This window comes from Biomphalaria glabrata, chromosome 15 (assembly GCF_947242115.1).
Source record: "Biomphalaria glabrata chromosome 15, xgBioGlab47.1, whole genome shotgun sequence".
In the NCBI taxonomy this organism is placed as follows: Eukaryota; Metazoa; Mollusca; class Gastropoda; family Planorbidae; genus Biomphalaria; species Biomphalaria glabrata.
In genome coordinates this window covers 29,648,625-29,661,567 of record NC_074725.1, presented here as the reverse complement: position 1 = coordinate 29,661,567, position 12,943 = coordinate 29,648,625, and the positions used below count along the sequence as shown (strand labels likewise).

Sequence of the window (12,943 nt, the reverse complement as noted above, 5' to 3'; positions counted from 1 at the left end):
CGCATCCATTTATAGCACCTAGCCATTGGTTAATAAATATGTACCCTTGTCATCTAGATTAGTGCTAGCTGAAAGAGCTACCAGACAATACATCCCCAAAGAAAGTTATAAATGAGAACAAACCCTTAAAAATGAGGATGAAAAAAAACGAGACAAATAAGACTTTTAACACTTTAGAACCATGTCAGTAAATCGAAGTTTGTAAAAGCTCTATATAACATGGTAGGAACGACATCGCCCACACCGCAGTTCCCCACTTCTCATTGTGATGCAGCTAATGTAACCACGTAATGGAAATATCCGATACAGTTTTGATATCAGTAGTGCCACAAATTCTGCCAGGTGGTAGCAATTTTATTAGGCCTATCTGTCAAAGGTTGGTACTAATGCAGAACAGCCAAATCATTAGAAAATTTCTCAGTAGACAATGCATTTTGTTTCCCTTTTACGAATCTCGATGTTAAATTAATTAGCGGCACCATAACATTTAAAACAAGGTTTAGACTAAACACAATAAAAAAAACAATTTTCTAGTCACAATAGACTTTATTAACAGTAGATTATGTATATACACAATATATAATTTATACAAAGTGAATTCAGACATTTCTTGTTGCATTTTTCTTGTTTCCAAATAAGACATTGACTAGATAGAAGCTTGTAGGCTGTACAACAGAACTACTAGGAGTCTATTCCTTTTCTTATATTATAGTACAATTGTAATTTTAAAAAAAAAGAGCTACTCTGGTGACAACACTAAATACTAAGTATACTGTAATGTGTAACTAAAAAAAACTTGTGTAAATGAAGATAAAATGTAATCAGCTTTTCAAAGTGAAGCTCAGACCCCATAGCCATCTTCGAGTTTAAAGAAAAATAGTTTGGGCTCATCTTTGACCTGAAAGGAGAAAAAGCTTATTTATATATTTATTATTATCATCAAGTAGGCACATCTGCGGTGGCTGTGTGGTAGATTGCTTGGGTTCGAATCCTGATGAAGACTGGGATTTTTCATTTTGGGTGACTCTGAGTCAACCTAGTTCTAATGCCTAACATTTGCTGGACGGGGAAAAGTAAAGGTGGTTAGTCATTGTTAGTCGTGACACCCTTGTCAACCGTGGGCCACAGAAAAATATTACCTTTATATCATCTTCCCTGTAGATCGCAAGGTCCGAGAGGGCTGCATCAAGTTCTTACATATCAAAGCGAATTTTATTTCAAAGAATAATCAAGTTGTTTTTTTTAAATGAAGCTTTATATACAAAATCAAATTTTCCAAGCAGCAGATCACAACAAGGGATGATTCCTTTATCAGAACACTAACTTCCAGCATTGTTCTGTGTACAAGTCACAAGTATAGGAAATCACTTCACAACTATAAATAGAGTGAAACCTCTCTACAAACAATATCCCACAATCACACATCCCAATGACGCGAGTCAGCAGTGGGGGCGCAAACTGGTCCTCAATAATTAAATGGACTAACCAGCGATCAACTTTAAATTAATACATGTCATATATTACACATATTTACAATAAATACAATGTACAGTTTTTTGTCAAGGCAAAAAAATAATGTTCCTTAACCAAAATATTTTTTTTATATTGACAAGGAAAGTTAACTTCCTTTACCAATTTTTTTTTTTTTTACAGGCAGGGAGTTAACTTTCTTTACCAAAAACAAAAAAAATGTTTTGTACTGACAAGGAGTTAACTTCCTTTAACCAAAAAAAAATTGCAGGTTGATTTTTTTTTTTTCAAAATACATTTTGTGAGAAAACAAAATTAAATTTGTAATTTATATTCTCACAGCTTCGATGCTGTCTGACAAAACAAGTCGCTTGACTACAAAATCAATTTTGAGAAAATGATTTTAAACGAGTCGATTGAAAATTGAGTAGTACGTTTCAGAGGCTCAGTCAAAAATGAAAGTTATTAGGAGTTGGCCCAAACCTCCTGCAAGAAGGCTGGGAACAATGGCCGACAGGTTAAGACGATAGTCTAAAAAGCCTTTCACACAGCAAGGCAGCTTTTTAATAATGATACGGCTAATCATGCACCATATAGACCCTTTAGGTCAAATTTAGGCTAAGAATCAGTTGAAAAAAAATAAACAAATGAACAAAAACCAAAAAAACAACATTTATCTTCATAATATTGACCAAAAAAAAAACAACCTACATTTTCATTGACACAGGGCCAATAAAAGTGTCTGTCTAGTACAGTCAGATATTCATTAGTTGACCCTAGACAACAAGGTTATGCAGCAAAACTTTTTGACTAAATCTCAAACAAAACATGTCATTATGTATAAAATGTGATAACAACAAAAAAAAAAAAAAAAAATCAAACTATCACAGTAGCTGTATATTATACAAATAAATTAATGGTTCACATACAGTCACAAAAGACTTGGGCAAAGTACGGTAAAAGAGTCCTAAAATACTGCAGCGTCATCTCATAAGGCAAGAATTCAATCCCTTAGCTTGATTCTGAATAATAATTTAATTTATAGAGTGCTGTTAAAAAACATGATTCTAGGCTGAAGGGGAATATTAAAAACGCCAAACAAAAATAGCCAGAATATGATATTAACAGCATAATACAATTTTTTTTAACTAAATGTTTATATTACATATTACATATCCATCATGGGTTGTCTATAGCATACATGAAAACTTGAAAAGTGCGTTCCAGCATTAAAAAAGATTGGTGCTTTAAAACATTTTATGCATAATCTTTTTAAAAAAAATATTTAAAAATATGGATCAGGATTTCATTTACATCAACAGCATAAGATGTGAAACAGTTATGTAAATATTTTATTGTATTAGAGTTGATTACTTAAGCATAATTAAGAAGCATATATAATTTCTAAATTAAGAAACTTTCGATTCATTTAAAAAAAAACAGACTTCCCTTGTCATTTGACTGACACAGAAAAAGATTTGATTAAATAATAGCTTCAAGAAATAGTGCTCGTTGAATACTACAATATGTATAAATAACAAGTGTTCTTTTCAACCATGCAAAAGATTAATGATCTAATTTTAAAGATTTTTTTTTCTTTTTATTCTCAAGGAATTTTACGAAATGAACCGATTTAAATGTAAACGAAATAGCCTACGTTTAAGTTTAAAAAGTGTGAGAATCAATATAATCCGTGATGAGACGTCCAAACTTGTAATTGATAGCAATTAGCTAATTGGGCTTTTGATGATGGGAAAAAAAATCCATCCAATAGAGCGCTTCTCAAACTATTTACTTAATGGAACACTTCCCACATTCTGAGTATTTAGCGGAACACTTTGCTGATTTTTTTTTAGAGAGAGATTCATTCACGTGGTGCCCCAATATTTAAACATTCCAGTGGTTTATAGAACACCTATGAGGGTGTTAGCACGAGGTTCAGCAGAACACAGTTTGAGAAGCACTGATCTAAAAACATCGCAAGAAGAGCATTGCTTCATTAAAGGAAAAAAAAAATGTATCAACCAGAGTACTTAAAAATTAAAATTGATGAAAGACTGTTTATAGCTTAAATGACAATAGCAAGGTTTTAGCTTTGTTAAAATTAATGGTCTCTAAGCAAAGTTTTTTTGTTTTTTTTAAAAAGTTATTTAAATTCTACATTGATATATTGATAACATTGTAAATGCTTTGTTTCTATTTATACTTCAGATGGTGATCTCCTTTTGGAACACTGCATTCTTGGTATTATTATTTTTTAGTCAAAACCTCTAGAAATATATCTACATAATTTTTAACTTAATATCAAATATAAAGAATAAAAAAAAAAAAAAAATTTAAAAAAAAAAAAAAAAGGATACATGATTAAAACAAATTATCTATCGCTTCTTATTCTGGCTCAGATGATAGACAAAAGACAAACACAAATTTAGATTGCCAACAAGAATGTGACCAGTAAGAATTGAAAGCATTTTGATTTCTTGTTTGTTTTATAACATCAATAACCTTAAATGCAATTTTTTTTTTTAAACAAAAAAAAAAAAATCTCAAAAATAAACAGAAATATTACATTCAAATGTACAAACAAATTTTGTATTTTTCTTTTACCATCGTAATATTGAAAATAAAAAAAAAATTACCTCTCTTTGCTTAGGAGTAAGACATATTGTACACTTTGGTTTCTTATAGTTATAATGTTTTTTGTTTGGTGTAATGCACAAATTGTAAGACAAATTTCCATGCAGACAATAAAGATTATTATTATTATTCCTAAATATGAAGATAAAGGAGCTACTGGGTTTAATCAAGGTTTTATCTGGTGACAAGATTTGGGTTCTCGTGTAGGTCCATTGTGAATAGCATTGCACTAAACCATGCATGATACATACGACCCAAAAAAGCAGTAAGTGTATTTTTAGATAAATTATTAATAATGTAAATCTGTTTATGCTACTATTTATTATGCTTATAGCTAGAATTGAGTAATTCAAAGCTAGAATTGAGTAATTCAAAGCTAGAATTGAGTAATTTAAATTTTCCCAGTTAGTACCAGTTATGATAAGAAAAAATAAAATAATGTTATTTTAATTTTTTTTTAAAGTGATTTCTTCCGACTATATTTATTTTTACGGCTGCAATTTCTTTTTGTCTTTTTTGGCTGTGATTTTTTTAAAAAATGTTTTCAAAGCTACAATATCTTCTGTTATAATTTCTTCTTCTATCTATTTTTGTTAACAGCTTATAGATCTAGAAATCCTCCATGTTAATCTGACTGACATTTAAGAACAAAATGTAAATGAATGACAAACATTAGTTACATAGTTTGTATGGATACAGAAACGTTTGCTGTGTTAAAGATTTTTGTCCATTCTCATTTTCATCTTTTAAAAAAATTTGAAATTTAATGAGTGACTTTAAGGTAATTAGTTGTTTTTTTTAAATTCATTGGTTTTCTGTGATTCACGTCAATCCAACAAGTGCTAAAACATAATGAAAGTAGTCGTTAATTACAAATAATAATACATGTTCATCAGCACTTTAGTCTTTTAAGCTCAAGAACATTGTTTATGGCTTACAAGCCCACCTAGTACCTGGCCTGCAAGGCCACCTTGCCTCTTTGAACAACAAATCTATTGTAAATGTAATTTATATAGACACAAGGACATAACTCTTCTTTTTCACTCTTAAACAAGAGGACATCACTCTTATTGTCCCTGTTGTCTTTTTTTCTAAAATCATTGGTTACTTGTCTATGATTCCTTAATGAATCTTGCCACAGAGTCCTTTGCAGACAAATAAACATTGAGATTTTCTGTAGTTTTATATGCATTCAAAGCCATATTAACTGGGCATTCTTCTAAGGGCTTCAGCTCGCTTCCTTCCGTGGCGAACTGGATGCTTTTTCTTGTTTTTCTTGGATGTTTTTGAGATTTCGTTGGAGGTGTGCCGAGTTAGATTCTTGAGGGCGAGTCGTTCATTTTTTTTCATCTTTTTAACCTGCGCAATGGTGAAAAAAAAAAAAAAGAAAATCATTACGGATTGTCACAAACATTTTTTACATAATAAATAGGATTTGCTTTAAGTCATTGGTTAACTTTTTTTTTGCATGTTCTATGTTCTTATCAATGAACATAGAAATTTCCAAAACAGAAATTTTTTATACATTTTGATTTTAATAGTGCTATCTGAAAGCTACTGACTTACATGAGCTCCTTAATAGACCATACAAATAATTTATTACCGTATAAAATTTTATCAATATGTTTTGAAATGGCAGAAATTTTAATTATAGATCAAAAATGAATTTAAAAAAAAAATGTTAATTTTGTTATGCTAGTCAAAGAAAAGAAACAAAAGATGCCTTGTTTATGATAAGGTAAAAAGTATTAAATCTTAAAAAAAACAACAACAAAAGACTTGTTTACAGAAAAATATGTCTGTTGACCTTGTTGCAAATGATTCTATCAAGTTCTGACTATACACTAACAGTAGTAGTGTTGGTATTGTAGCTTATTAAATATGTTTCATCATATTGTTATAGACCTTTTTTCTCTCAATGACTATTGCACTGAAGGTCTACTATGATACATTATGTGTCATGTTTATTCATCCTTTGTTTCAGCATTAACCCAATAGCTCCTATTTCCAGTAAAGAAAAACCATCCCAGGCCCTAAGCAAAGAGGGATAACCCTGAATTTAAAGAAATCCTAAAAAATAAATAATTCGAAAAAAATAATCACATTTAAGATCTAATACTGATAAATAAACGAACAACTTTAAAAAATAGAACGATATGTCTAGTTTAAAAAAAAAATACTTTTAATACCTTTATAATATAAAAAAAAAGCTTAAAAAATACTCATTTTTCCAGGTTCGTTTGAAAAATTATGTAAGTAATAAAAATCTTCACAAGTTTACTAGAAATAGAATAGGTAATCTTTACAAGGATTTGTAATCATGCTTGCAATGAGACTAGAAGAAATCTTTTATTTCAAAAGTTTAAAGCAAGCATATTGAAAAGGGGATTTTAGAAACGTTCTACAGCGGTTAAGAACAAAAACGAGATAACGTTTCCGACCGCAGAAGGAGCTAATGGGTTAAAGCAACAAATTCTACTTTTTTAAATAAAAATATTTAGAAACTATGAAAAAAAAAATTATAATACAATAAAAATTTAAAAATTGATAAAATCGAAGATAACAAGATTACAAAGAGAGTTTGTGTTACACAAACTCAGAGGCGGCCCCCGTCGAAGTCGGATCCCTGTCGGATCTGCATATTCGCAAATAATATTCAAGAGGTGATTTAATTTTGATGTAAAATGTTTTACACGTTTTGGATGTTCCTTCAGAGTTGAAGATAATTACTTCCTAGTCCAAACCTCCCGCAGGACGACGGGGGATGGGAGCGGGCAGGGTTTGAACCCTGGGCCATCCATAAATCTGAACGACAGTCCAGCGCGCTAACCGCACGACCAGGCAGCCATCCGATGGTCAAAAGTAATAATGTTTCAAAGATTCATTTGCCGTAAATTTAAATTTAAATTTAATAAAAAAATAGTAGATTAGTTTTAGTATATTAAAACATTACAATATTGATCAAAACGTTTGGAAATGAAAATCTACACTTTTTTTTTACACTTTAAGTTTAGAAATTGAAATTCTACATCTTAATCTAGTCTATTTTAGTCTAAACTAGATCTAGAAATTCTAGATCTAGACTCTAAAATAATTTTAATTAGAATATAAATCCAGGTCTAGATATACTGTAATAAAAATCTAGATCTAGTTTTAAAAATCTAGATTAGATCTAAATCAAGATATCATTCCTTTTTTAAACGCGAGTCACATAACGAGGCTTAATAAACATTACTATACCGAGTTCTTTTTTCATTTCATTTGAAGAATTAATTCCATATAACGTCAGAGGGAAAAAAAAACACTACGTCACACGGCCTAGCTAGACTAAAAATCGCCTTCATCTATAAGAGCCATTTATCGAGTGTTCATAGACTTTGGTGCACCGAGTGCGTTCTTTAAGCATTTCATTTAAAGAATTCATTCCATATGACGTCAAAGGAAAAAAAAACACTACGTCACACGGCCTAGCTAGAATAAAAATCGCCTTCATCATTACGAGCCTTTTATCGAGTGTTCATAGACATTGGTGCACCGAGTGCGTTCTTTTAGCATTTCATTTAAAGAATTCATTCCATATGACGTCAAAGGAAAAAAAAAACACTACGTCACAAGGCCTAGCTAGACTAAAAATCACCTTTATCAACACGAGCCATTTCTCGAGTGTTCATAGACATTGGTGCACCGAGTGCGTTCTTTTAGCATTTCATTTAAAGAATTCATTCCATGTGACGTCAAAGGAAAAAAAAACACTACGTCACACGGCTTAGTTAGACTAAAATATGTTTTCATTAATACAAGCAATTTTTTCGAGGGTTAATAGACATTGGTGCACCGAGTGCGTTCTTTTAACATTACATTTAAAGAGTCCATTCATATGACGTCAAAGAAAAAAAATTCCATTACCTCACAATAGGCTAGTACCGATACCATAAAAAAAATGTCTTTATTTACACGAGATATTTAACGAGGGTTCATAGACATTGGTGCACTGAGTTCTAATAGATATTATTTAAAAATGATCAAAGCCACATTGTTTTTGCAATTTGTCTGTCAGTCGGTCTGTCCGTTATCTTGATATAAAAAAAACAACTAAAAGTTATTAAAAATTGATTAACCTTTATTTTACGTTTCAAAACATCGCAATAATTTTTAGGTATGAACACAATTGAAAAGTTTATATAATAGATTGTTCCGGATGTTTGTATAAATAGTAAAAGAAAAAGAGAATTTCAGATAAATCTAATACCGTTAATTAAACTTTTTGGATGGTCTCGTATAAAAATTAGATGTACTACAGCCACGTGGAGAGATTTTCATACCTTACTTTGGTGTTTGGATTCTGTTTTCCTTAAAAATCGGAACATAATATTAACGATAATTAGATTTTTTAATGTTTTAGGTAGAAAGTTAAATGTACTGTAAGAGAGTAGTGAGTTAAATATTTTTCGTAAAAACATTATTTCGTAAATGAGAAGATTATTTGTTTATTAATTAGAAGAGGGAGTTCAAACAATTATTTGGCGTTAGTAGATTTTTAAATAAATTCGGAAATTTCTGGCGACGATTTGTAAGAAACAAAATCCGGAACTTTCTTTATCGATTACAAAACTTCTATGTTATGTTTTACAAGAAAATTAAATGTCTAAAAAGTAATTTTCAGTAATCAATTCTAGTAAATTACTTTTTTAAAAAGCCTTATGCGATTTCAAACAATCATTAGGCTAATTCATGTTTTATAATACAATATCCGGAACATTTTTACACTTAATGAAATATAAGTCAGTATAGAGATTATGATTTAGCATTAATATTCTATTTACATAAAAAACGGAACAACATATTATTGATAATGTGTTTTTGCAACGTTTAAGCATGGAAATTGAATGTAATATAAGTTAGAAGAGCAAACAAACATTTGTTGGCGTTGATTAGTTTTGCACAAAAAAATCCGGAACAATCAATTTTAGATACTTAAAACTATTGAGATGTTATGGGAGGAACATTAAAGGGTAAATCAGATTTTCAATAGCTTTTAGAGTTCTAGTTTTTTAAATCTAATCGTGATGGACAGACCGACCAACAGACAAAACGCACAAAAATAAGCTTCTTTTATTCGGATGGGGGCACTAAACAAAAAATAAATAAAATCTGATTTTTTAAAAAAAGTTTAAGGAATTGGTTTAGCACCTGATCATGTTGCGACGTTACGCTACTGCACGGAAATCGGTGCATAAAAAGTCCATTTAAAAAAATGTGCGTGATATTTACATACAAAGTGCATTATTAGCCTTTATAAACAAACAGAAATGTTTTCTTTTAATTTTAGCAGCTAGTTGACCAGAAAAAACGTCTTTAACTATTATTTGTATTTGTTGTAAACATTTCCTGTACATTTTAAAAATATATTTGACTTAGTGATACTGAAAATACACAAAAATTGTCCATCTTTGTTAGCATATTGTAACATTGCCTCCCTTACATTTACGTAATTGTTTTAGAATTGGTGTATTTTTATGAAAAAATCGCTTGCATAATTAATTTTATAAATTAAACGGTTTGCTTTTAGAAAACCAAAAGTAGCCGTTGCACCTAAACTTTTCAAGCCGGATTTAATGATGAAATAATATTTTTCATATCTCTTCTAGTTTTCGAGATCTGAGTGTGACAGACGGACAGACGGACATTTTGCACAAACCTAATAGCGGCTTTTTCCCCTTACGGGGGCCGCTAAAAATAGTATCAAGCAAATGTTCGACTAACTAAAAGACTACAGCAGTGTTTCTCAAACTTTTTCCTTAACAGAACACCTCGCACAGTCTGAGTAGGCCTATAGAGCAGAACACTTTGCTAATTTATTAATTAATTCATGTGGTGGCCTACTCTAGTTCATTATTCCAGTAATTTGTGAAACACCTACTCAGGCCTGTGTTTTGTGGAACAGAGTTTGGGAAACACTGGACTACAGTATTAGTCTAAAACAGAATTAGGTGATTAAAAGGTTTAGTAGAAGATTAAAAAAAAAAAGGAAGGGGCAACTCTATTACGGAAATATTAATGATATATGAAATAAAAAATTGGTTTATTTTTTAAGGCAAAAAAGGACAAAATGAAGAAATATTAACCAAAATTATTTACTAATGCATTTAGAGGGGTCGTACATGGCGGTGCAATTTGGAAGCAGATGCAAAGCAGATAAACAAGACGTGGAGACAGTTGGAGAGACTAGATCAGAACCAAGATGCCTGGAGGAAGTTGGTTTATGGCCTATGCCCCAGAAGGGACCACAGGCAGAGATGAGATGAATGAATTTATCCCCATTCACTTTCTTTATGTATGATTTTAAGAAATATTGTATTTCGATTAGTAGTTAAAGAAGGATGACTGCCTGGTCATGTTATATATGCTACCGACTGATGTCTCGATGGCCCTGAGTTCAAACCCTGCCAACAGCCATCCTTGCTGTCCTATAGGAGCTTAGGGATAGGATGTATTAATCTACGATTCAGAAGTAGTGTCAGAAACTTACAAGTCAAATGGATTTTGAAAATTCATAGATTTATTTGCAGCTAAAGCCAGGATGGCTGCCATATCACATGATCACGACTTTCGATTTTTGTTAAGAAAGTTCTGAATTCCAACCAAGCCTATTTCCACCCTCTGCTATAGCCAGCAGAAAGTTTGGGGAATGGATTGGATTATAAGTACAGTAACCCTTTCAAACCTTGCAATCTATAAAAGTATTCAGTTTCTATGAATGACGGTTAAAGAGGGTGTCATGTGGCCAGCACAACGACCAGCCACAACTACTTTACCCAATTAATGTCAGATACCCATTAAAGCTGGGTGGACTCAAGGGCATCCACAAAATTAATAATCCCCAGGTTTCACCAATATCGTGTGTAAGAATCTTTTTTTTTGTGACGAAACTTCAAAAATGGTTAAACTAACACACAAGCCGAAGTAATGGGTTATACAAAACTTAGAACAGACAAAGCAAAGGAACAATTCAAAACAAGTAATGGCACTCACATCTCTTGTTAGTGATTCAGTTAAACTTAAGAAAGGCTTTACTCTGGTACTGTAGTGGCTGGTGAATGCGTTCTTCTCTTCAATCGACAATGCCACCCAGTTGGCTCTGCGGAGGCGAAAATCTTTGTGGAATTCTCTTAACGTGGCCAGAAGTTCCCGGATTCTAACGCAGAGCTTGATTTCATTGTTGCCACACTGGAGACATAAACAGAACTTTAGAACTACTTACATTTTGTTCATATTTATTGAATTTAATTTGAAGAAATAAGTCTTTGCTAAGTAATTTGAAGAAATAAGTCTTTGCTAAGTCAATTTATAATTAAAAGATACTAAAGAGTACACCTTTAACCCTTGGCGATCTATGGCCAATGGTTCACAAGGGTGTTATGTGGCCAGCACAACAACCAATCAACTTTACTTTACTTTTTAACTAATTTTCATAAAATGTCTTATTTTATTCAAAATTAAGAGCTTTGATTTTTTAAAATGTTTAAAGTATGTAGTATTGTCTTTCCCTTCTTTGTTTTAAAATAAAGAGTATTCTACATTTATGATTTGTTGTGTTGCATAATAATAATAATAATCATAATAATAATAAGGCTTGTCTTTAAGTACAGAGATAATAGGAATGAATGTTACATAAAATACTCTTATAATAATCTAAACTGGCAACTAAACTTTTCTGTTTCCTCAACCAACAAAAACAAAAATTTATTTCAGAACATTTTTCTTTTTTTTTTAAAGGAAAAACAAGCAAATAAAATGTTTAAATAATATTATAATAGTGCTACTAATGGTAGAATGTTTCCTTACAAAATTCACATTCTTTTTAGCTTTATTGATAGCTTGACGAATCTGTATCTCCAGCATTGAAGTCTCTTCCCAGATCAAAGGATTAACACTACGCAGGGTGGCTTTGTCTGAAATATATTAAGAAGATTATAGAGTGTCAGAAATAAAGTAAAACATTTTTGTTTTCTTTACAAAATTCCCTCCATTTATAAAGAAGTTATCTAGATATACAGGGGGCATAATGGCAGAGTGGTAAAGGTGTGGCATTTGTCTCTTGTTCAAATCTTGATAAAGACTGAGATTTAGCATTTCAGGGTTCTAAAGATGCTCCTAAATCCCTCCAAGTCTACTGGGTACCTGACATTAGTTGGGAAAAGTAAAGATTGTCATTGTACTGGCCACACCATCAGACGTAGAAAAACGTGCTTAATCAGCACTAGAGATCATAAGGTGTGATAGAAGTATTTTAATTTCTTTACTTTTTAGATAAGAAAACTTTCTTGGACATTATCTATAGAGTTTACCAAGTTCCCTTTCAGACCTTGTGGTCTATAAGGCAGTTAATGTAAAGGTCATCTGTTTCTTTGGCCTACGGTTTACAAGGGTGTCATGTGGCCAGCACAACAACCAACCGCCTTTACTTTTCCCCAACTAATGTCAGGTACCCATTAGAGCTGGGTGGACTCAGAGGCATCCAAAGATCCAGAAATTAAAAATTCCGGTCTTCACCAGGATTCAAACCCGGGACCCCTGGTTTGGAAGCCAAGTGCTTTACCGCTAAGCCATTGTGCCTCCAGAGTTTATCAAGGAAGACTTTAAAATGGTTTAGAAAAAACAACATCAAATGATTAACAATACATATACAGAGGTTCTCAAGTGTATAGAGACTTAAAATCCCAATTTTAAAGTAAATGGGGGGTGTGGTGGCTGAGTGGTAAAGCGCTTGGCTTCCAAACTGAGAAGTTCTGGGTTGGAATCTAATTGAAGACTGGGATTTTTTATATTTTTTCTA

The 12,943-nt window shown here is 31.6% G+C and overlaps 1 protein-coding gene across 9 annotated transcripts in view; it reads right to left on the bottom strand.

The window, feature by feature from the left end:
• Positions 1 to 526: 526 nt before the first annotated feature.
• Positions 527 to 12,943, bottom strand: part of LOC106068973 (uncharacterized) — a 129,901-nt gene continuing 117,484 nt past the window's right edge. For 8 of the 9 annotated variants that reach the window (XM_056012335.1, XM_056012334.1, XM_056012336.1 and 5 more), the window contains 3 exons: positions 11,953 to 12,059; positions 11,140 to 11,334; positions 527 to 5,466 (listed from right to left, as the gene is read on the bottom strand). In XM_056012335.1, coding sequence (XP_055868310.1) covers positions 5,311 to 5,466; positions 11,140 to 11,334; positions 11,953 to 12,059 — 458 coding nt within the window. In that variant the 3' untranslated portion in view covers positions 527 to 5,310. The remainder of the gene's footprint in view (positions 5,467 to 11,139; positions 11,335 to 11,952; positions 12,060 to 12,943) is intronic. The other variant, XM_056012337.1, reaches the window with a different exon arrangement.